We start from the raw sequence: 23745 nt of genomic DNA, 5'->3' as shown, positions 1-23745 counted from the left end.
TCAAAACACATCGTCAAGATCATCACAACTACCATATTTTACACACAAACTCTCACTTAATTGTCCGTTCGCTCATCACCCCAGACGCTATGAGCAATTCCAACACTCAAACATGGACACTGCGAAAGCACCCAGTGTCATTGGTTCCGGGCAACACCTGCGGCGCGAAGACATGCCTCCTGTTTCCCAAGTCTCCGAGGTTAAAAATCCAGTCGCTGCTCCATCCTCAGTCCCAGCTGAAGAAAATACTGGCAACGAAGCAAAGAAATGCCTCTTCAAGCGAATCTGGAGCAAAGCCAAAGGGCGACTACGTCCGAAAAAACCAAAAAATGAGGAAAGTCGCTTGTTTATTCATAGTGTACGACAACTACCTCCTGCCCACCAGCGTGGACCGTCAGATTCCTCAGGTTTTGTAAATTTGGGAAGGCAAGATCCCAGGGCTTGCGATCCAAAAGTGGTGAAATATCCTGATTCAGGCTCGACTCGCTGTGTCATGTGCAATGCGCAACTCCATGACTCTACCAGGGATTCTGGCAGTTGGAAACGCTGCGAGACTCGAGTCTATCTTCCTTGCGGTCATTCATTTGGCCACCGTTGTTTGCACAATTACCTGAACGAACGTCTAAGCTCTCGGACTCTAGATAGCGACGCCATCATTGTTGGAGGGGAGCATTACTGTCCCATGGGGGGTTGTATCCCCATTCGACACGAGTGTGACCACCTTGCTATTCCAACACTCGAAGAGCCCCAACCCAGGTACGAAGACCAAGAGAGCCAAATTATACCGCGAGAATGTGACTTTTGTTCATCTGATCCATGCGCCAAAAGGAGGATTAACCGCAAGGAAGAATATTCCAAGAAAATGATCCCATCGCCACGTCCAAGGCAACATACCTATCTACCAGAGAGTATGGTTTCTCGTGCCACAAAGGCCTAGCGCGCCTGGTACGAATGGAAGTTCCTTAGGATCAACCGATTGTTGGATGACAAATGGCTTTCATTTCGCAAACAGCATTTTCAGGCATGCGAGGCACGCCGATACCACACAAGGTCGAATATCGTCAAAGAGTCCCCGACAAACGGGGATCCTGAGAAAGTAAACGCTGGCAGACGATCCATTGGTGCCCCTGAGATTGCAATCCCCCCGGGTCAGCAAGAGCAGAGTGACCTGCCCACAGGCCCAAGCCCCGAGATGAGAGAAAACCGAAGCCAAACTAAAACAATAAAGCAAAAGACAGCTGAAACCTCTTCAGCAGTCGGGAACACTGTCGATCCTAATGCGATCACTCCTGTTGAAGCTCCCACTTCGTGGGATCTACTTGAAGTCGCTGAGCAACCCCCTTTCAAAGTTCCTATACCAGGAGCGACGGGCAGCTCTGCTGTGGGGGCAGCATCAACTAATGGCACCGTAGGAAGCAAGAACAGGAGGAATTCCACAGCCACCAATGGCACTGCGCCTCGATTGCCTGTGCACATGGCTACCTCGCAACAAGAACTGGGCTCTATCGACAAAAAGACCAATGTTGGTCCCGAGGGAGATGTGACTGAGAAAGTATCCCAGGTAGTAGTGACACTCCCTGATCCACCGAAGGATGATCCGAAGAAGTCAGCCAAAGAAACAGAGCCGACAGCAGAGGGGAAAAGGAAAGTTGCTCAGCCGATAGCCTCATGACCACATTCTAGCTTCTGTATCGAGCGGAGGACTTGGCTATGGCGGTGGCATCAAGGACCTGGGTTTTTCTCTTTCACTTTCGAATAATGGCTGTAGATTCCGTTGTTGGTTGTGCCTTTGAAACTGGTGCGATTTTGGAATCTTGGATAAAGAGCGATACAGTTTTAGCGATATGATTTTGACGATTCAGACAGCGGTACAAGCGATGAATGAATAACAATCTAAGTCACATAGGCCTATGAAGAATACTGTCAGACAATAAGCTGCACGTCATGTTTCATCACTGGAGAATACTATGTGCGTGAGTGTTGTTCGACAGGTATTACTAAATTCATTTGATCAGCCATTTCCACATCTCGGCGAGATAGACTCAGGCAACTCAGGCAACTCGGGGTATACTTGGATTAATCGAGAAACGATATTAATAAAACTGCCGACTTGAATGCCTTGTCCTAAATTAATCTAAGCATTTCAGAACTTCAAGTCAAACTAAATATTTCTGCTGTCGCCTCACAGATACTCTCTGCCTGACATGCATCCACATACGTAAAGTTTTGCATAAATCCGAACTAAAGGTGCAAGAAACGTATTGAATTGTAACATTATGACCTAAAATTGTTCCTTGCAAGCCGGTCTGGCTCATCGTCGCTATCATCTCTAAAACCCTCTTCAAGACTGCAAACATGATGTCAGTCACCACTATTGTAGATAGGGCGTGCAACAAAGGTTCTGGGTTGCTAAACAGCAGCACTTACTCTCTACTTAACCGCCTAGCATTGTCTGGCCGTGCAGCACGAGTATCAGCCTCCATCTGGCGCCACGTATCCTCGTCGACGCTCCCAAGTTCCTCTCCATCATCGTCTTCCAGACCGTCATCGGAGACGTCCTCGGATGCGAATGCGACTGCGCGATTGGAGCGCCAGGTGGCTATTCGGGACGTTATGCGCTGTCGCAGAGACGATGTTTGAGAAGAGAGTGTATCGAGCGGTAGGTACTGGCTGTAGCGGGCATATCGGCGCCAGAGGGGAATGAGGACGTAGGTGAGGAGGATGAAGAGTATCAAGGAGATGACGGCGGGAACAATGAGCGTCTAGCGGATGTCAGTAGGAGGGGAGCAAATGAGCAAGTTGTCATGATGTATTTGTTACCTTAATAACGGACATGGTAGCGCCCATGTTCTATATATCGGAATCTAAGACGACAGTCTTGCAGTCCGGCTCAGCAAGGTTCGAGGCCGGAAATGTCACGATGTTGAAGCTGGAGGATGCCGTGATCGCCCTGAGGCTACAGCGGGAAACGTGGCTGAAGCCACAAGGGCCCAGCGGGAGGTGACGACGCCGAAGATCCCGCTAAAAGGGGCGGGCCAACAGAACCGGGCATCACTAACGGCCATGCACAGTATTTTTCTAGAACGATCTCAACCTGACAATCAGCAACAGGTATTTACATATTCCCCTAATTCCTTAAGGGATGATAGTTTTGTTCTCGTATTGCTTACCCGAGTAGCTATTAATAATTCCCTGTCTGGGTTAGTACCTACTAACCTAGTACCGACCTACTATGTAAAAGCATAGAGTTAGGTGTACCTATCTTTCAACTCTCTGCATTGGATAAGGTAGTACCCAATTGATCGTAGGTAGGTAGCCTCACATTTACTACATTGTATCAATCGCCAGCACTTCAACACGCGCCATTAATTTAGCGTATCGCTCTTCACCTGTGTATACATAATCTTCCATCTTCATGGGACACGTCACCATGGTATGCTATCTCAGCCATTCATCCACTGATATACGGCAATCAGAAACTGGCAGTGGACGGAACTGGGGATTCGAGACAGCCGACCTCGCTTAAGAATCAAGAATAAAATCGAAAAAGATCTTTTGTCTTGAGATCTAGTTAGGGAACGGACGGACATGTAGGTCCCGATCATCCTGACACGGAGGAGAGATGCTCAGAGTCGCAGTAGGGAACTTGAGACAAATGCGTGATTCTATGAGTAATTAATACTTTGGCTTCTGAAAGATACCTTGATAAAGAAGTTACTGGTATTTATTTTGGGTCCTGGGTTATTAAAATGAATGGCCGTGTAACTGATCTCATGGTTCGAGGATTGTTACACGTTGGCGCAGCTGAAAACCCCAACTAAGAATAGCCATGAACCATTTATACGACGATGATATTGGTTCGCAGCTGACAGACGGTCAGACCGCATATGTCTTATTAATTGCGCCAAATCACAGTGAGATCCATTTGATCCCAGTACGACTTGTGGTTGTGCGACTCCTCACTGAAATGTAAGGTAACTCAAATGTCCCAAGTCTCTGGTGTTGGGTCGTGAGCAGTTTGGTCTTTGGATGTAATCATCACTTAACAGTGGAGGGAGGTTCTTTCTGTGAGTGTAGCTGTCTCCAGGCTCTCTTTAAGCTCCAAGTTCTTCAACTTGGTTTCTTTCCAGGTTGACATACGTCTGCGCGTCCTCAATCTACAGAGCCCACTCCCCCTGGCAGATCTCCTGAGGCTACCTTAGGTAGAGAAAACTCCCCGCCTGGCGTCGATGCTAGAAAAGTGCCTCTCAGACCAGTCACAGGGCTGCTTGAGCATAATGAGCATGCATGCATACATGGTCATACTATATAATATTATTCCCGAGGAAATTCACTAATATTACAACATAGCTGTCTGTACTCGCTGATTTAACTGTAACGACTTTTGTAATAATAACAAATTTATTACGCTACCTACCTATCTATCAAGTGTCAAGATATCCAATATATGTCTCTCGCTTTGGGCCTTTGCATGGGCTCTCAACCTAAGCTCAAGCGGCGGCTAAGCAATATTAGGCCCATAATCCCCGTAAACAAATGGACCAATCCACATTCATCTTGATAGACCCTCGGCTTGGTCCTCAGATCCCTGATCATAGAAGGATCCATTGGAAGCCAAGCCATTCCCATCTCTGGCTGGGCTGGGCTGGCTACTGGTACGGAGTACACTGCTACACCACACTGCAACGACCTACCTAACTCTAACGTTATACAACGCTTGACCTGACTGCAGCTGTGCAGTGAGTGACACGCTACGCTCCTTTATTCACACCATTTCGACTTAATTCGGGTTGCAATTCAACTAATTTTGTTTTGTTCTATTCTGTTCTGGCACTTCTCATTGAAACATTCCGTCTGCATCATCTATCCAAAGCCCAAGCTTAGGCCCTTTTCTTTGTCTTGTACCTTACTCTACCCCCTCCCTATCTACGCCGGTTTCTTCACACTCAACCAAACTCCAGACGACCAAGGTTTCAAGACCGACCATAGCGCTTCCGCCGATTCGACTGACGCTCCGGACCCCGAATAACCTCAATATCTTCCTGAACGGCGATATCGTGCCCCCGATGAAGCGAGCGGCCCTGGGCCAGCACATCGCCAACTTCACGTGTTCAATTTGGTAGCCGTTGGCAAACGTTTCCCCAGGCTCATCGAAACCCTGGCACCTCCTTTTTTCCCTTACTGTACACCCCGGATCGACACCAACATTATCTTCGAAATACGATTCGCAAACTAAACCCTCCGCTTCGACGACTGTCGCGGCCACGACCGCTCTGTCACACCTATCGCCGTCGCCGTCGCCGTCGCCGTCGCCATGTCTGACAAGACGAGGCAGTCTTCTGGCGGCCGGTCTTTATTCTCACGAAGTAAGCACAAAGACAAGCGCTTGACCGAAGAATCGAGATACCCCGCAGACGATGCCGCCAGTTTTCGCTCCTCGCGCCACAAACGAGAGTCGTCTGCCATTTCGCTGGATCGCCCAGAATCTTCTGATGGCGGTATCAACCAGATGGCGGGCGTAATTACGTCGATACCCTATGATGCCGTTGGAGGAGGATCACGCTCTCCCATACCTGTCGAGTATCTGCCCAAGGGCGAGCAGATGCCAGTGCGCCGTGAACCTCTCCCGCACCACCTGAACAAAAGTGGCCTGGACTTTCACCAATACCCGAGCTGGGATGGGACATCAGCACAGTCTGGTGCCCACTCCCCCGGGCGACAACCTCTTGGTTATGGATATGGCAATGTTACTATGGCTTCAACGGGCCGTCAGACCCAATATCAGCAATGGGGTCCGCCTAGGGGCAGCTCTTCCCACTCGAATAATCCTCCCAACCCTCGATACGACTCATATATGTCATCTAATGCTCGGGGCTCGGCTGATAACCTGAGCATTCAGTCAGGTAATCCAGGTTTCATTGATGGAAGGATATCACGCTCACAAAATGTAGCTATGCCCAGTGCCTCTTCTCAAAGCTCTTATGCTGCTTCTCAGCACTCGAACCGCGATTCTCACCGGTTTACCAAATTTCCGTCTGGGCCCCCTCCAGGACAAAGCGATCCACAGGGTGGTTTCTATTTCCCAAAACCAGACGACGATAATGTGGTCGAACAGATGTTCCTCCAGCTAATGCAGAAGCGAGGATGGCACAATCTCCCTGAGCAGGCCAGGAGACAGATGATGGCATACCCCGCCCAGAAGAAGTGGACGCTGATCTATCAGGATCGACTTACTGAATGGCAAGGCGAGCAGAAGCGCCGACAAACAGCACGCCCGAACCAGTATACTGCGACTCCCGATATCACGACGTACTCAGACGAAGAAGGCACTCCTGAATGGTATGTGCGGCGAGTTATGGAGGATCGCCTTGACACGAAAGGTATGGGAAGTTTGGAAGTCAATTTGCGAACACAACAAATTGGTTGGGTCAAAAGATTCGTCGAGTGTCAGGGACAGGTCGCTCTGATGACCTTGCTGCTTAAGATCAACCGCAGGACAGCACAGGGACCAGTCCAGGATAACACCCGTATCGACAAGAACCTCGATCGCGAGTACGACATTATCAAGTGTGTAAAGGCGCTTATGAACAACAAATTCGGCGCCGACGATGCCTTGATCCACCAAAAGGTCATGGTAGCCCTTGCTAGCTCTCTTATATCTCCTCGTCTCACCACGCGGAAGCTTGTCAGCGAGATCATAACCTTCCTATGCACCTGGGGAGAGAATGCCGAAGGTCATCTGAAGGTCATTCAGGCGCTGGACGAGGTTAAGACCGCATCTGGAGAAAATGGCCGATTCGATGCTTGGATGCGTTTGGTGGAGGTCACCATTGATGGTAGGGGCAAGATGGGAAGTTTGGTCGGTGCCAGCGAAGAATTGAGGACTGGAGGTATTGGGATGGAGAACTTGCTTATGGAATACGCCGTTGCGACTCTCATGCTCGTCAACATGATCATTGATTCGCCCGAGAGAGATCTGGAGTTGAGGATACACATTCGAGCCCAGTTTACAGCATGTGGTATCAAGCGAATCTTGACGAAGATGGAGGAGTTCCAATACGAACTCTTGGACAAGCAGATTGAACGGTTCAGAACAAACGAAGCCATTGACTATGAGGATATGCTTGAGAGGGAGAATAGCAGTATCAAGGACGATGTCGAAGGCGAGGTCAAGGATCTGACTGACCCCGTTCAAATCGCCGATGCTATCCAGCAGCGTCTTCATGGTACAAAGACCAATGACTACTTCATTTCGGCCCTGCAGCATCTTATGCTCATCCGAGCTAATGATGGCGAGGAGCGCCTGCGCATGTTCCAGTTGGTCGATTCCATGCTTAGCTACGTTGCCATGGATCGGCGACTGCCGAACATGGATCTCAAGCAGAGTCTCAACTTCACGGTTCAAAGTCTCCTTGACAAATTGCATACAGACTCAGAAGCGAGGCAAGCCCAGGATGAGGCTCTCGAGTCGCGACAAATCGCCGAGGCCGCGATGGCTGAGCGCGATGAGATGAAGGCTCAGCTTGAGCTGGGGGCTGATGGCCTGGTTGCCAAATTACAGAAGCAACTGGACGAGCAATCTCGATTCATTGACGCTCAAAGAAGACAGGCAGACGGTCTCAAAGCCGAATTGGACAGTATGCAAACTATGAGAGCCAAGGAAGCCCAGCGATATGAGTTGGAAACAAGAGAGCTATACCTGATGCTTCGAGATGCGCAGGACGTAGCTGCTTCCAAGGCGATCAAAAGCGCTGCGGCTGCTAGCGCCAGCGCCAGCACCAGCAGCAAGGTGACTGCCCCTGAGGATCCTGCTCGTATGCAGGGTATCCTGGATCGCGAACGCCTCATGGAGCGGTTACAGATGCAGATCGAGCGGCAGAAGACACAATACAAGCTTGAGGGACGTGTTTGGGGAGACGCTGTTGGGCCTTCAGACCGTCTTCGAGCCCTGCGCGAAGAGATGGACGACAGGCCTGGAACACCTCCTGGTGGTGGTACGCCTCCCCGGGACTTCACCAACAGCGTTCTGGGCAGCATCCACCGCAATACCAAGATTCCACGCAAGCCCCTTAAGAGACGCTCTGATGGTGAAGTGATCGATGAGGACGACGAGACTGAGGGCGAGGACGGTGTCATCTTCGAGAAGCCCAGAATCGTCGAGATGAAGCGACCTACGATAGACCCCAAGCAGCAAGCTGGCTTGCTTGGTGAGATTGGTTCCAAGGTCAAGAAGTTCGATGCCAGTGATTCTGAGGATGACACTACCGGTCCTTCTCACCCTAGTATGGAGACTTCATCACCCATTACTCCCCCAGGTGATAGTGAAACTCCCAAAATCGAAGTCACTGGTGCTGCTCCTCCACCTCCGCCGCCACCTCCACCACCTCCAATGCCCGGTCAAATACCCGGAGCTCCGCCGCCTCCTCCTCCTCCGCCTCCGCCCATGCCGGGCCAGATTCCTGGTGCCCCTCCGCCTCCGCCCCCCTTGCCTGGCATGTTGATGCCAGGTGGTGGACCTCCTCCTCCCCCACCACCGCCTCCGTTGCCTGGTGCTGGAGGTATGCCTCCTCCCCCACCTCCTCCTTTGCCTGGTGCTATGTCTGGGCACTTCTTGGCTCGACAACCCGCTTTCGGGGCTGCACCAAGCATTGGCCTGCCAGTGGTTCGTCCCAAGAAGAAGCTCAAGGCCCTGCATTGGGAGAAGGTCGATGCTCCTGAGACTAGTCACTGGGCAGCCCATACACCCTCTGCCGAAGCCCGAGAGGAGAAGTATCAGGAGCTCAGCAAGAAGGGTATTCTAGACGAGGTTGAGAAACTGTTCATGGCTAAGGAGATCAAGAAGATTGGTATAGGAAGCTCTTCTAAGAAGGATGACAAGAAGCAAATCATCTCTTCTGATCTCCGCAAGGCCTATGGTAAGTGCATGCTCTTTTATGCACACTTTCTTTACCTGCTAATACTGTACAGAAATTGCCTTCGCCAAGTTTTCACAGTACTCTGTCGAAAAGGTTGTTCAAATGATCATTCACTGCGATCCAGAGATTCTAGACAACACTGTAGTGATGGACTTTTTACAGAAGGACGACCTCTGTAATATCCCCGACAACACAGTCAAGCAAATGGCACCGTACAGCAAGGACTGGACTGGACCTGATGCCAAGTCTCAAGACCGTGAACTTGATCCCTCGGAGCTCACTCGACAAGATCAGCTTTACCTCTACACGGCTTTTGAGTTACACCACTACTGGAAGAGTCGAATGAGGGCCCTTGCTCTTACTAGAAGCTTTGAGCAAGAGTACGAAGAGATTAACGAGAAGATCCGACAGGTTGTGACAGTATCTGAGTCGCTACGCGATTCCGTTTCATTGATGAACGTTCTTGGCCTTATTTTGGATATTGGTAATTACATGAACGATGCGAACAAGCAAGCACGTGGTTTCAAGCTCAGCTCCCTTGCAAGATTGGGTATGGTCAAGGACGACAAAAACGAGTCAACGTTGGCCGATCTCGTGGAACGTATTGTACGGAACCAATACCCTGAGTGGGAGACATTTGCAGATGATATCAACGGAGTCATGACGGCACAGAAGATCAACATTGAGCAGCTTCAGGCGGATGCGAAGAAGTACATCGACAATATTCGAAACATTCAAATGTCGTTGGATTCTGGTAATCTAAGCGACCCCAAGCAGTTCCATCCCCAGGACCGAGTGAGTCAAATCGTCCAACGCATTATGAAGGAAGCCAGAAGAAAATCCGAACAGATGGAGCTGTACTTGGAAGAGATGATGAAGACATACAAGGATATCATGGTGTTCTACGGCGAGGACCCCGCAGATGATGGTGCCCGCCGAGATTTCTTTGCCAAGTTGGCATTGTTCGTGGGAGAGTGGAAGAAGTCTCGTGACAAGAACGTGCAGGTGGAAGAGACAAGGAAGCGTAACGAGGCGTCAATGAAACGGAAGCATACAGCACAACTCAAACTTACCAACGCCAACGCCGAGGCAGGGCCCACGTCTCCATCCAATACCGGCGCCATGGACTCCCTCCTGGAGAAGCTACGTGCAGCTGCGCCGCAAGCTCGGGACCAGAGAGACCGAAGAAGGCGTGCGCGACTCAAGGACCGTCACCAGGTCCGCGTCGCGTCAGGACAAAAGATTCCAGACCTCGACGAAATCCCAGAAGTGGAAGCTGGCCTCAAGAACAAGGAGGAACCAGCCGAAGACGACACTAAAGTGCTCAGCCCCGGCCTCTCATCACCTCGTGAAGGTGAAGACGACGTTGCCGATAGAGCAGCAGCTCTTTTACAAGGCATGCGCGGTGGCGATGGCGCAGATGACAACGATCCCGAGAGGAGAGAAACCCTTCGAAAAGCCAGACGGCAAACAGCAGAGGAAGAGAGGAGGCTACGAAGACGGCGAAGAGAAAGGGCGACCACAAATCAGCCAGAAGAGAACCCCGACGAGCAAAAGGAAGAACCCAGGGAAGAGCCAAAGATAGAAGAAGGAGAGGCAGCCAAAGAGCCGCCGAAGGAAGAAGAAGTGCCTATAGAAGATGATATTCCAACACCTAGAGCAGCGACTACCAGCGACGGTGCCCCAGAGGAAGAGCAAGGGGAAAAGGCATAGGCAGGGCATGGCAGGGCATGCATGGTACAGGCACGAGGATGAGATGGATGGGTGGTGTTTGTGATTCGAGATGCATACCAATGGTGTTGGGACCTTGTTTAGGAGTGGAAAGATCGCGTTTGTATGTATTGCACGCGCTATACGTAATGTCTACACCAACAAATACAGTGGAAGAGAGAGTACTTTAACAATTTGTGTATCACGGTGATCTTGATATTGCAGTACGTACTGGTCGCAGGTGACAGTCAGAGCTTGAGTACCCTGACTCAGCTAGGAGTGGCTTTACCTATCGTATTTCAACACAAGTTCTGCCTTTGGGCATGTCCTTGTCCGTCTGATAGGACACAAGAAGCGTGCCGGTTTCCATGCTGTTCAAGCTCGATCGCATGCAGGTGCTTGTGCCCCTTTCATCCTTGACCTTGGCCTCGACAACGTTTTCCGTCATTCAGCTGTCCCAGAGTCTCTTCCACCCAAGATTGCTTCCTCCCATCATGATTCGAGGTTTCCGTTGACGCTATGTCGCTAACCAGTCGCTGCTTATTCAATGTTTTGTCGGGGGAACGGCGAATAGACTGCCGAGGCGGCAGAAACCACCAGCGACATGCCCCATGAGACCAATGCATACTTCCTGAATCAGAACAGAGCAGTCTTTCAAGAGATGGTAGAAGTAAGCAGCGCGTCCGACTTCGAGTGCCAGGAACGAGAGAATCGTAAAGAATTGAACACGGCCCTGATAAATGTCCGGAAATATCTCTCGCAAGAAGAATATGAAAGTAAGTACACTAATGGACAAGGCCGTGGTTAGAATGAACCACCGATTTGGGTCATCACGAGCCGGCCACAGGGCCAGAATGTACCACCACCATTTGCGACGAGGCTTACGGCGAAGACGGTCACCACGGGCTGGCCATACGGCCTTGGCATACCACCACCAGCTGTGACAAGGCCTATGGTAAGTGTGCTTGCCAGCGGCTGCCCGGGGAGTAGCTTCAACAACTTTGCTAACGGCTGATCGACCGGTATGATTTTCGCGTCTTGATCGTATGAGCTCTTCAGGTGTAGGAGTAGCGGGTCGACATATCCAGTTCCACAAAATGGTGAGGACTATGTGGATGGCTGTTATACTGAGTACGAGACTCTCAAAAGAGGAGAAGAATGGCGCAAGGATGGCCATGGCGAGGCCGATGTATATATATATTCTGCGGAAGCTTGTGCCGGCTCGTGATAGTGGAGGAGTTTGTCGTAAAGGTTGAATTAGGCACAGCCTTGAGGTGGTCGAAGTCAAGCCCTGAACAAAGCGACAGAACAACGAGAAAGTAAGGCTGAGAATGCATTACACATGCATGATACTGTAAACTTTGATGTTCCACATAATTATTATACCTCTGCGATCGTTTGGCAGGGAGACTAATCCATCCAAACGCCAAGGCACAACCTTAAAAAAGTGCCAGTTGTCCTCACGGAGATCGTAACTCGCACTGCATTGACGCCGCCTAGCCAGCACGCTCAGCGTGATGGACTCAGAGGCCTGTTGAATCCGCCGTTCCTGTTCATGTACTGACGATACTCCGTCTTCTTCTCTTTGTGCACACCACCAGCATTGTTGCCTGAAACCTTCTTGTTCTTGGTCGTTCCAAATCCGCCGAAGCCCATCATAGCCTGCATAGCGGCCATATCGTCGTCTTCTGCATCCATAGGATCTGCTTCAACTTCTGAAGCCTGGCCCTCTTCCGAGCGGTTGCTTTCCTCTTCACGCTGCGCGCGTGATGGCGGCGCCGGTGAGCGGCTTGCGCGAGAGCCGACGTTGAAGGACATATTTGGTGCCGGGCGCTTTGCGTCGGAGCGAGGGCGTGTTGGAAGTGCTTCATGAGTAGGGCTTTGTGATTGTGGTGACGCTGAGCGACGAGATTTGTCTGCATAGCAAGTTAGTTTTTCATAACGTTGAAATGACTGTGTGGGTGCATACTTCGTTTGTCTCTATCGTCGTCACGACGCTCGTCTCTTCTCTGTCTTGGTGGCGCATCCTCTGCATCCTCTCTCCGTCTATCCCCCCTGTCTCGATCATCATGATGGCGCGGGCCTCTATCCCTAGGTCGGTTCCTATCACCATCTCGGTCTCGATGTCTCCTGTCTGGCGATCTCGATCGATCTCTGTATCCACGGCGCTCGCGTGATCTCGACCTGTACCCTCTGCGATCGCGGTCGTTGTCCCTATTATGTCCTCCACGCCTATCGCGTCTGTCTGATTCGTCCCACATTTGACGACTATCGGGTCGCCTGCTTCGCCTAGAGTCTCCCATTTTGTGTGTGCTGTGGATTTTGATTCCGGTTTTGAGAATTTGCTGATGATGTTGAGATATTGACAGTGTTAGGTGAAGAATGCATCCAACAAGTTCTAGAAAGAGGAAGGCTGAAACAAGATAACTTTTAAGTGTGGTTCCAGTTTCGAGTGGCGGTGGCTGGTGAAGCTTTATCATTGGCCCGAGCTCTCGTGGACCCTGGATCGTTCTCCAACTCTCAGCCTTGCGTCGTCATATCAATTCGCTCCTCCTACGTGTTCTCTGGAGCTTGTTCTCACACAATTCACCCAATGAGGAATTGAATTCTCTAGGATTCGCTCAAAAAAAAAAAAAACATTTATCTCAGTTTCTCTTCTAGAGGCTTGTGATAAACACTTTTCATCATCAGTATGGTGAAAATTGCCCATTGGGTGTCGGCGGCGACACTCGCTCTGGGCGTCTCAGCCGCAGACGATGCATCTTCTGTGCTGACGACAGAAATCGGCCGTCAAAACAACCAGAGCCTCTTTTGGGGCCCCTACAAATCCAATCTGTACTTTGGTGTGCGACCACGAACACCAGATGGCCTATGGACAGGGCTCATGTGGGGGAAAGTCGATAACTACCATGATATTCAGAATGGTAAGTGAACTCACAAGCTTCGTGATTTAAATGCTCTGACACTTGCTTTCAAGGTTTCAGATATACCTGCGAGCAGGGAGAAGATATGCATGGCTACGGATGGGATGAGTACGATGCCCGCATAGGCGGTGTGCAGTCTATTCACGACAAGGGCAACAACATCGACTTGACGACTACTTTTGTAAAGATCCCCGGTGGAAACCATGGTGGCAGCTGGGCTGCCCGAATCAAGGGCGAGCTGCGAGACGGTGCCCCCAAAAACACCAGGACTATGCTGTTCTATTACATCGCCCAGGATGGTCAGGGCGAACTTGCTGTGGAAGGTGAGGGTACCAAGTATGGTTTTGAAGACGATGTTACTCTCAAGGGCAGTTCAACGACGCTAGGAGACTACAAGCTTCTCATCACAAAGGGTACCGGAGAGCACCCTTCAACAGACCACAAGTTTCTGGAAGATCGACATGGCGACACAACCATCGTCTCGAGTACTGAGGTCCCAGCCGACCTTACCTGGCAGGGCAAGCCCGTTGTCTTCAAGCAACTGCAAGATGCCGTTTCGCCCGTGCAGCAGAATGCTGACCAGGAAGATCCACCTCCACCGTGGCAGGTGTACCGTATTGCCCATGCGCCTGGAAAGGGCAACGTCCATGTAGTCGAGAAGACCTTCGAGGGACCGTTCGAATTTGATGTCATCTTTTCATCGGGATCTGGAGGCAAGGAGTTTACTTCTGAGGAGGTTACTGAACAGATCGAGAAGACTTCAGAAATCTTCAACGAGCGCTTCACCAATACATTCAAGCTCAAGGAGCCTTTCACACAGGAGAAGTACAAAAGGTTCGGCAAGAGCATGCTGTCCAATCTCATCGGCGGCATAGGGTACTTCCATGGTCACCAGCTAATTGATCGATCGTATGCGCCTGAGTATGAGGAGCAGAACGACGGGTTCTGGGAGGAGGCCGCGCAAGCCAAGGCCCGCACACAGCCAGAACTCGAAGGCCCCTATGAGCTCTTCACTAGTGTTCCTTCTCGCCCTTTTTTCCCCCGCGGTTTTCTGTGGGATGAAGGATTTCACCTGATTCCCATTGCCGAATGGGATATTGACCTCACACTTGAAATTGTCAAGAGCTGGTACAACACTATGGACGAAGATGGCTGGATCGCGCGCGAACAGATTCTTGGTCACGAGGCCAGGAGTAAAGTCCCCCCTGAGTTTCAAGTGCAATTTCCACATTATGCCAACCCCCCAACCCTCTTTCTTATCATTGAGGGCTTCATGGAGCGCCTTCGCGCATCAAACGGAACCCAGAGCGAGGCAAAGGAACGTATTCTGGGGGCCGATCCTCTGCAAACTGCTCACCTTGACAATATCGAGCTCGGTGAGAACTATCTTCGAAAGTTGTACCCCCTTTTGAGACAACAATATGACTGGTTTCGCAAAACTCAGCGAGGGGACATAAAGAATTATGACCGCGAGGCATACTCAACCAAGGAAGCATACAGATGGAGGGGCCGTACTGAGACTCACATCCTCACCAGTGGCCTGGACGACTATCCTCGACCTCAGCCCCCTTCACCGGGCGAGCTGCACGTCGATCTCATGTCCTGGGTTGGGCTGATGACAAAGTCGTTGATGAACATCGCAGACGCCCTCGGCATGGCCGAAGATGTGAATGAGTATAGAAAGAACTTGGATGGCATCGAGCACAACCTCAATGATCTCCACTGGTCCGACAAGGAGGGTTGCTATTGTGACGCAACGATCGATGATTACGAGGAACACGCGCTCGTATGCCACAAGGGCTATATTTCCCTGTTCCCTTTCCTGGTCGGCCTGATGAAGGCTGACAGCCCCAAGCTGGGCAAGATTCTTGAGCTGATCGGTGACGAGGAGCACCTCTGGAGCCCCCATGGCATTCGCAGCTTGAGTAAACAGGATGAGTTCTACGCCACGGGCGAGAACTACTGGCGCAGCCCGGTGTGGATGCCCATCAATTACCTGGCTTTGTCTCAACTACAGGTAGGATTCCCCCCAGATGTACTTGGCGAAGTAGTACAAAGACTAACATGTGCATATAGAACGTTGCTTCGCAGGAAGGCCCCTACAGGGGTAAAGCGAAGGATCTGTTCAGGCGTCTCCGTAAGAACCTTGTTGATACCGTGTACAAGAGTTGGGAAGAAACAGGCTTCGCCTGGGAGCAGTACAACCCCGACACGGGTGCCGGCCAGCGAACACAGCACTTCACTGGATGGACTAGTCTTGTCGTCAAGATCATGGCTATGGAAGATCCTGGTCAGGAGGCTCATGCCAAGGACGAGCTGTGAATGGGGCAGAATGTAACAAGGCAATGTAGGACTGCTTTGAAAAGGGTGTTATGTGTATTGTGATATGCCAATTGAAACATACCGGCTATTGGTCAATGGTTAGTTACAGCCAAGACATACATCGTAAAACAATCCCACGGCTCGTACCGCATCCTCAGGCCATGCAGGCTTTGTGAAGCTTGGGGGCTATGAGGCTGGGAACTGGGATCGAAACATTCTACCATGTTAGGCAATTCAGGAGCGGAGCCTCCAAACTCTGTTTTATTGAATCTGTGCGACGGATGGCTGTGATTTGATGCCTGGTGCCTAGTGATGGCTCAATGGATGCAGATCGGTGACTGTGGTATGTGCTCCATACGGATCGACAGGCTGTCAACGTCTTAGAGGCGTCGGCGGAACTTATTCAAATGGCCGAAGGGTGTCGATGAAGTTGAAAAAGAAAGGATGCTTGCGTTTAGTCAAATGAACGTCAGCGGGTTTCTAGCAATGTCACGATTTTGCATCAGTTGCCAGTCATAGTCTACCGGCTTGCTTCCGGGACGATAGTAGGTGCCGAGACATAAGCCGCAGATCCGTAGATGCAACCATTCTTAGAAATGCCCAGAATTGCTTGAGTGCATGAGGTTGATAGATCGTGTATAGCTTCAACGTGAACAGGCTGCAACCCGTATTGGTGGAACTTGAGCTTCCACGCCCAAGGGAACCCTCCGGTACAACTGACAGGCGTTGCAATCCTTCCCGAGACATGGCTCAGGGGAGTAAGCAGAAACAAGACAGCAGGCAAGGATCTGGAAAGCTATATCCGTAATGTCTCAGAGGTAGCCGAGTCGGCAGAAACATGGTTCATGTCTTAGGTCTTAGGCGGAAACAGTAATACAAGAGCCTGGTCTAGGTTGCAAGGCTGATTTCCTGGATAATGCCTCGTGGTGTTGAGTGTACCGTCTAAGCCTGGTGATTGGATCAATTGGAGCCTGTCCGGGGCTATGCAGCGAGCTACCGTAGCGAAAACGGTCAGATGAAGCGACAGCGCGCCAATTGGCCAATAACGGTGTTGTTTCTATTTTTAAGGCGCTTAAACTTGACCAGGGTTATATGCATGCGGCGGGTGAGGTTGGTGTACCATTGCGGCTGTTTGTAAGAATTCGAGACTAGACGGACATCATGATGTGATTGAAATGTGATCTTCGATCGCGAAATGTTTCCATTGATAGAACAAGCGTAGCATTGGCGATTCTTGGGAGCAAAAATGCGTCAATGGTTCGGCCTTTCAGCTCGTTGGTCAGTCACAGCAGGCGCTTAAGATGGGTGCTTGGGGGTCTGGCCAATGAGAAGCGGTACCAGAGATCTCAGTGAGAATCGAGAACCCCCGTCGAGTCTCAGTATCGAGAGGAGTTGGATGCTCAGAAATTAGGTCCCAAGGGATTGGGAGGGCCCGCGCTGGCCGGCGAAAGGGCCTGAACCTGAACCTGACTGACGGGTAAGACCAGATGCCGTGCCGACCGGAATGAAGGAGTCCCGGTGACCCAATAGGCTAGTGTGCGAGTGATAGTAAGGTCAGAAGGGGCTGTTCGACGATTACCTCATGGGAGTGAGTGTGGGTGATAGAGTGCGCGTGGTGTAAGTTGAGGTTGTCTCGATTTGAACGTGACGTTTCATTCTTCTGCCCCCACGAGACCGATTGAGTAACTGCAATACTCGGGAACCTGACAAGGTTCTTTTGTTGGATTCAATAATCAATTGACGGTGCAAGATGAGTCATGATAAGAGAGAGAGTTCATGTTTAGTAAGAAAGGCGGAATATGCAGAGGGTGACTCTTCGGTGATGATGATGATGATGATTAGGGGAGAGGGCCCTGGAATCTGGGGCAGCTTGTTCCTTCGGTAGGCGGAAACACGGGCTTGACCGATGCACGCCAATGGGGAAGTCGCGTCATGGCTTCTGTGGCTGCATCCGCCATTTGCGGCATGACAAAGCGGGATGACAGAATAAACGGTGCAACTTGCTGACTTATTCGCTATCGTGATGCCTCATGTAAATGTCTTGTCTTTTAGGCAACCTTTTAAACTTATCAAGAGGGCCCATGTGACGAGAAATTGCACCTTGGAAGCTTCTTCTCTGTGCCTATTGCGATATGGGACGCGCATGCAGTCAAGTACACGTTGGCACATTCAACGAATTTCAACCGGGATTAATTGGAATTTCTTTGTCTACTCCGTCCGTACCGTGTCTCTTCTCTACTAAACTCCATGATTGACTCCGGACCTAGGCAGTCGGAGTTTCGATTGAATTGGAATCACACGGCCTCATTTGTCAGCTTCGATGACGTTTCTGCGTTGCAAATCCGCAATTATCTTGACATTGAGACAGTACCAAGAGTGCGGAATAGTACCTACCTACTAGGTAGGTAGGTATGGATACGAATACTATGCAGTAAGGTATCTTGGAGGTGCGTATTTACGTATCTAAGCTCCGTCTCCGACTCCACACCAACTCTCCAAACTCATTGACATGTCTGTTATCTTGAACAATTGCATCGTTGGGGGTCAAAAAATTACATCTACCTATTCTGCATCTGCTCCAGGTCCAAGTCCATGGCCAGAGCCGTGGAGGATGATTGATTACATGGGACAGGGGTGTTCGTTTGAGGCTGTGGCTTATTATAACGTATACCCTGCCCAAGCCCCGTAAGCCCATCAATGGAACGGGCAGTCAAAAGACTCACTCAGTAAGGTAAGTAATACATACAGTACAATACGCAGCGACTTGACTGGATACGGCCCGGGTCTTCCGCACCCCGACCCGACCCCTACCCCGGGTACCGTGGGCGTGGCTACTTATTAACTTACACCGTTTGACCAAGGACCCCTCTAACTGCAAGGTCCGTCCTCAGCCCTACGATGGTGTCCTCCACCACTCACGGCTTTGATGGATCCCCTGTCAGCATCGGCGACATGGCGCAGACTGACGGAAGCGAAAGAAGGTTCCATGGCATCCATGACAAGGGCACTGCTGTAGTCTACCTAGCACGATACGCTATGTAGTGTGTTTCTATTTTGTTGCCCCCATGCTAAGGGTGTGCTTGCTTGATCGTCATGATACGACAACACAGACGAACGAGCGAACGAGCGAACGAACGAACAGGCGTCAGTCAGGGTCAGCCGCTTCCACCGTCTACCGAGAATCCCTATCTGCGATGTGCTTAGTTACCCTTGGCTTCGTTCTGTAGTTGACTCACTTTCTATATAACTGTCCATGTCCTCCTCCTCTAAATTAGATTTCTCATCATCACCAACAACCAGTTTCATCTACACTCTACAACTACAACTACACTACACTACAACTCAACACTTATATACAACAACTCAGCTCTCTCAACTCCTCAACTCAACTCAACTTCTATCTTCATCCAAAAGTCACACTCAACTCTGCTCTGCTCTACTCTACAACATTTACAATGGCTGCTTTCACTCTCACATTTGCTCCCACTACCCGATCCTTCGGCCGATCTGGCTACAACAAGGACGGCGACGACTCTGACTCCAAGCCCACAAACAACCGTGGTCGATCTGGCTACAATGACCCTGAGGAGGGAGACTCTGGTCGCTCTGGCTACAACGGTCCTGAAGACGATGATTCCTCCAAGGGCAACAAGGGTCGCTCCGGCTACAATGGTCCCAGCGACAACGACGAGGAGTAAACCCCTTTGTTACTCTCGAGTCACTTCCCAAAAGCATACACAGCGACAGCGCAAGCATGGAATGGAGTTTTCTGTTTAGACACTAGTTTCAACAACATTTGCATGGGGCGGAGTTTTGTTTTGTTCTCAGCATCAGCATTGGTATTCGGGGGAACAAGTTGCAGACACGGCATCGCATAGCGGGAGTTGGAAAAGATGGAAGCATAGCATTACACAGCGTTTGCATGGCATGGTATAGAAGCGAGCATACAGTATGGATTTCATTTTGCTTTATTTTCTCATCATCTCATCTCAATTTCATTTTCGCTTTCTCTTTTCATAACCGGCTAGACCAGGCCCAGGTGGCCCAACTTTGAGTCTTTCAATTTATTTAGACCAGATGCTCTCTATAGAATATTCCTCGATGGAAAATATATTTCGACTCTCCTACCAATCTCTATTGCTGTAGTCTTGGACACACGGTTATTTCCCCACACAGAATCTAACACGTCTCAAAATCAGCATCTTGTCAGACATCTCACACATAAATCTGTCAGAACTTACTTTTCAAAGATAACACCCAATACATCCTCAACATCTCCAAAGTCATCCCGCCCTGTGATCCGTGCGAGGCAATTTGCCGCATACCTCAGATACTCGGCCGCGAGCACGGCATCGGCGTCCAGGCCCTCTTCAGGGGTAGCCTCCATCATGAAGTCCTCCAAGTGTCGACGACACTTGACCAGGAGCTGGCGCTGGCGCTCTGTAACGCCTAGCAGATCCTGGAGATCGACGGGCATGGATGTCATTTTCTCAAAGGATGCCACGAGCTTGGTGATCACAGCCTGGATCCCGCCAGGATCCTTGCTCTCCCTTGTCCCTGTCTGAGCCTCCTTACACGATACCGACACGAACTCCGCCGCCGCTAGTTTGGGGGCTCGAATTCGAACTGTTTTTCTAAAACCCTGAACCAGCTTCTCAAATTCTTCCTTACCGACTGCATCTTGTTTATTGACAACGACAACACAGTCCTCTGCCCCTGCCGCGAGATCGAGCGTTTCTTGGTCGTATTGCAAAAATGGCCCATCCAGGCCATCTTCCACGGATGCTAGGACTATAACAAGGTCAGAGTCCAGAGCTCGTTGCTTTGCTCGCCGTATGCCTTCTTCCTCCACGGCCCCAATTGCGCCACTATCTGCCCCATTGATCACCTGGGGACCTTTGGAACGAAATCCTGCCGTATCTGCAAATGAACATAAATAGCCGCGAATGTCTAAGCTTGCCTCGACGATATCTCGCGTTGTGCCTGCTTCACCGGACACAATAGATGCCTCGCGCCCAACGATCAGGTTCATAAGCGAGCTCTTACCAACATTGGGTGGCCCTAACAGCGCAATACGAATTCCGTTCCTCAAAAGCTCGCTCCTTTGACTTCCCTGCTCATGCAGCTCAATGCTGTGTAGCATCCTAGCGACTTGCGCAGTCACGTTCTGTAACAATTCAGCTTGGGACTCGTCGAAGTGCTGGTCTTCGGAAAAGTCAATCAAAGCTTCGATCTCGCCCCGAGCCAACAAGAGCTGCTCTCTCCATGTCTCGTATTGTCGTCCAAGAGCACCTGAATTGCCTCGCACAGCTGCACGACGTTGCTGTTCCGTTTCAGCAGCCAGGGTGTCACTCAGGGATTCGATTTGAGCAAGATCTAGGCGGTTGTTGAAAAAGGCGCGCTTCGTAAACTCGCCAGGCTCTGCGTATCGAATACGATGTGCAGCGGAACATTTCGGAATGGCTGCTAACACAGCTTTTACGGTGGCTGATCCTCCATGAACGTGCAACTCCAAGACATCGTCACCAGTTACAGTCTTGGGGTTAGGAAAATAAAGAACAAGAGCTTCTGAGTCCAGCACTATCGGTTCATTATTGGCATGCTGGGGGTCATATAGGGACCGTACTGTTGCATATCTTGGTCTTGGTAATGGTTTTGATGGGCAAAGTGCCTCGTAAATCTTGAGGCCAAAATTAGATACTGTATATATAGTAATTTGTATGACAATTACCTCAAGGCATGATGGGCCAGAAATGCGAATTACCGCAATACCGGCCCGACCCTGCGCCGTTGATAGAGCATAGATGGTGTCGTCTATGATTGGTAGCCCGGAGACAGATTCAGAGTTTTGAATATGCCACGACTGATGCGAGAACGGCTTCGTTGACGAGGTAATAGAATACCGCAAACGTTGTGTCAAATTTTCGTCGTTGCACTTCCTTATATAGAATGGCGATAGGAAGACTCGAGAGCGGTTCGCTTTGCAATTGAGTCTCCGAAGGAGACTGCGTCTCAGCATCGGCGAAACGAATGCTAGTGAGATGCTCAAACTTGTTCTAATTTTGATGTACTCTGGTTTTCTCAGTAAAAGGCGACTGACGCCGTATTTGGAAGAAATAAATTAAATGAGTATTGGCTGAGTTTTCCTGGCTGAAGACAGGACAAAAGAAAACCCCCAGGTTGATTCCATGTTATAGCGCTCAGGGCCCACTGATCGTTCCCAACTAACTAATCCACTGAAACGCATATCTCAGGGCCAGGGTGATGGTTTGGATGTTAACATCAGGCACCTAGGGGACCATCACCGATACAAGCTGTTTAAGCAGAGCTGCTTTTATTGCGCTTCATTTATTTGATTCTTTTTCTTTATTCTCATGGAGCATGTTGAATTCAACATCCATCTAGGTTGACTTTTATCCTCGATGTCGTACACGCATCTAATCAATTCCATAAATCCTCAAACCATTCAATTCAAACTCTTCATGATTGGATTTTTTAAGAGGTAGCAAACGTCTCGATGAACTTGGCAAGCTTTTCTGCGCCCTCTAAGGGAATTGAATTATAGCTGCTGGCACGAATGCCACCCACGCTTCGGTGACCCTTGAGGCCGGTGAGACCCTGCGAAGTGGCCTCCTTAAGGAAAGCCTTTTCCGTAGCATCAGTGTCGCCATTTTTGGTAACCCGGAAGCAGATGTTCATCCGTGAACGAACAGACTTGTCAGGGACAACTCTGTACACCTCGGGGTGAGCGTCAAGAGCACCGTAGATAAGCTCGGCCTTCTTGGCGGACACGGCCTCCTGCCCCTCGACCTTGTTATAGGTGCCGAGTGACTTTTTGAGAACTTGGCCTGCAATATAGACACTAAGTCTAGTCAGTATATGTATCGCACGTGTCCTATAGAAGCGCTTACTCGAAGATGCTGAGGGTATTGTAGAGACTGTTGTTCTTGGCGATAGTCTCGTAAGAGAAGATGATAGGAGGGATAGGAAGTCCAAGTCGTCGAAGAAGTGCGGCAGGGGGCTGAGGTGTCTTGGGGGGAAGAAGGCTCTTCTTGATAATCACAACGGTGACACCAGTGCAACCGAGGTTCTTCTGGGCGCCGAAGAAGACAACTGAGAAGTTTCGGACAGGGATTCTCCTCGACAGGATGTTGGAGGACATATCGGCCACAACAATAGGGCCCTCGCCGTCAGGTCCAGGGGTCAAGGACTGGGGGAAAGCCGGAAATTCTACACCATCGACGGTCTCATTGTCGCAATAATACACCAAAGCAGCATCCTTGGAGAGGTTCCAGGTGCTTTCCTCGGGGATCTTGCCATACTTGCCATTGTTAATCTGACGGGCATCAGCGGCAATGTTGACATGCTCAGGACCAAGCAGTCGTTTAGCTTCTTCAGAAGCCTTCTGAGACCAGCCACCAGTGACAATGTAATCCGTCTTGAGCTCCTTCTCGACTGCATTCCTGAGCTCCTGCTCAACACGAGGGTCGTCTTCAGGAGCCTTGAGATTGGCAACAATCTGGGCCTTCTTCTTTGTCACCCATGCACCGACAAGGTTGTACAAGGTAGCGGAGAACTCTCCACTTCCACCACCCTGCATGAAAAGAACCTCATAGTCCTCGGGAATGCCAATGTAAGAGGCAAGATCAGCCTTTGCCTCGTTGATGATGTTTGTGGCCAGCTCTGAACGATGGCTGTGCTCAGCAATACCTTGTCATTTGTTTAGTGACGTTGACCACAAATTCTGAGATCTTGTATGTACCTAATCCGGTATGCTCATAGTCAATGAGGGCCTGAGCAGCCCTCTCAAGGACATCTGTGGGCAGCAGAGCAGGGCCTGCGCCGAAATATGTGATCTCAGATCTGGAAGGCAT

General features: G+C 50.3%; 9 protein-coding genes across 9 annotated transcripts; 4 read left to right on the top strand and 5 right to left on the bottom strand.

Annotated features, from left to right (window-relative positions):
* Positions 1 to 112: 112 nt before the first annotated feature.
* Positions 113 to 1672, top strand: FSUBG_9515 (uncharacterized protein; the record flags this gene model as incomplete). The annotated part of the gene is made up of 3 exons (XM_036688037.1): positions 113 to 311; positions 642 to 756; positions 967 to 1672. 3 exons carry the CDS (start codon positions 113 to 115, stop codon positions 1670 to 1672), a joined length of 1020 nt encoding a protein of 339 aa, XP_036535002.1.
* Positions 1673 to 2361: 689 nt separating this feature from the next.
* Positions 2362 to 2847, bottom strand: FSUBG_9514 (uncharacterized protein; the record flags this gene model as incomplete). Its single annotated transcript, XM_036688036.1, has 3 exons — positions 2362 to 2371; positions 2428 to 2762; positions 2821 to 2847. 3 exons carry the CDS (start codon positions 2845 to 2847, stop codon positions 2362 to 2364), a joined length of 372 nt encoding a protein of 123 aa, XP_036535001.1.
* Positions 2848 to 5314: 2467 nt separating this feature from the next.
* Positions 5315 to 10628, top strand: FSUBG_9513 (uncharacterized protein; the record flags this gene model as incomplete). Its single annotated transcript, XM_036688035.1, has 2 exons — positions 5315 to 8915; positions 8968 to 10628. The coding sequence occupies 2 exons, from the start codon at positions 5315 to 5317 to the stop codon at positions 10626 to 10628; spliced, it is 5262 nt and encodes a 1753-aa protein (XP_036535000.1).
* A 541-nt stretch (positions 10629 to 11169) lies between these two features.
* Positions 11170 to 11802, bottom strand: FSUBG_9512 (uncharacterized protein; the record flags this gene model as incomplete). Its single annotated transcript, XM_036688034.1, has 1 exon — positions 11170 to 11802. The coding sequence occupies one exon, from the start codon at positions 11800 to 11802 to the stop codon at positions 11170 to 11172; it is 633 nt and encodes a 210-aa protein (XP_036534999.1).
* Positions 11803 to 12134: 332 nt separating this feature from the next.
* On the bottom strand, positions 12135 to 12928 carry FSUBG_9511 (u4 tri-snrnp-associated; the record flags this gene model as incomplete). The annotated part of the gene is made up of 2 exons (XM_036688033.1): positions 12135 to 12541; positions 12595 to 12928. 2 exons carry the CDS (start codon positions 12926 to 12928, stop codon positions 12135 to 12137), a joined length of 741 nt encoding a protein of 246 aa, XP_036534998.1.
* A 389-nt stretch (positions 12929 to 13317) lies between these two features.
* On the top strand, positions 13318 to 15871 carry FSUBG_9510 (mannosyl-oligosaccharide glucosidase; the record flags this gene model as incomplete). Its single annotated transcript, XM_036688032.1, has 3 exons — positions 13318 to 13549; positions 13603 to 15566; positions 15626 to 15871. The coding sequence occupies 3 exons, from the start codon at positions 13318 to 13320 to the stop codon at positions 15869 to 15871; spliced, it is 2442 nt and encodes an 813-aa protein (XP_036534997.1).
* Positions 15872 to 18769: 2898 nt separating this feature from the next.
* On the top strand, positions 18770 to 19569 carry FSUBG_9509 (uncharacterized protein; the record flags this gene model as incomplete). The annotated part of the gene is made up of 2 exons (XM_036688030.1): positions 18770 to 18912; positions 19239 to 19569. The coding sequence occupies 2 exons, from the start codon at positions 18770 to 18772 to the stop codon at positions 19567 to 19569; spliced, it is 474 nt and encodes a 157-aa protein (XP_036534996.1).
* Positions 19570 to 20108: 539 nt separating this feature from the next.
* FSUBG_9508 (tRNA modification GTPase) lies at positions 20109 to 21505 on the bottom strand (the record flags this gene model as incomplete). The annotated part of the gene is made up of 2 exons (XM_036688029.1): positions 20109 to 21451; positions 21493 to 21505. 2 exons carry the CDS (start codon positions 21503 to 21505, stop codon positions 20109 to 20111), a joined length of 1356 nt encoding a protein of 451 aa, XP_036534995.1.
* Positions 21506 to 22366: 861 nt separating this feature from the next.
* FSUBG_9507 (phosphoserine aminotransferase) lies at positions 22367 to 23745 on the bottom strand (the record flags this gene model as incomplete). The annotated part of the gene is made up of 3 exons (XM_036688028.1): positions 22367 to 22733; positions 22783 to 23581; positions 23634 to 23745. 3 exons carry the CDS (start codon positions 23743 to 23745, stop codon positions 22367 to 22369), a joined length of 1278 nt encoding a protein of 425 aa, XP_036534994.1.

This window comes from Fusarium subglutinans (genome assembly GCF_013396075.1).
Source record: "Fusarium subglutinans strain NRRL 66333 chromosome Unknown NRRL66333_c0000148, whole genome shotgun sequence".
Lineage (NCBI taxonomy): Eukaryota > Fungi > Ascomycota > Sordariomycetes > Hypocreales > Nectriaceae > Fusarium > Fusarium subglutinans.
This window is presented reverse-complemented; position numbering and strand designations above follow the sequence as displayed.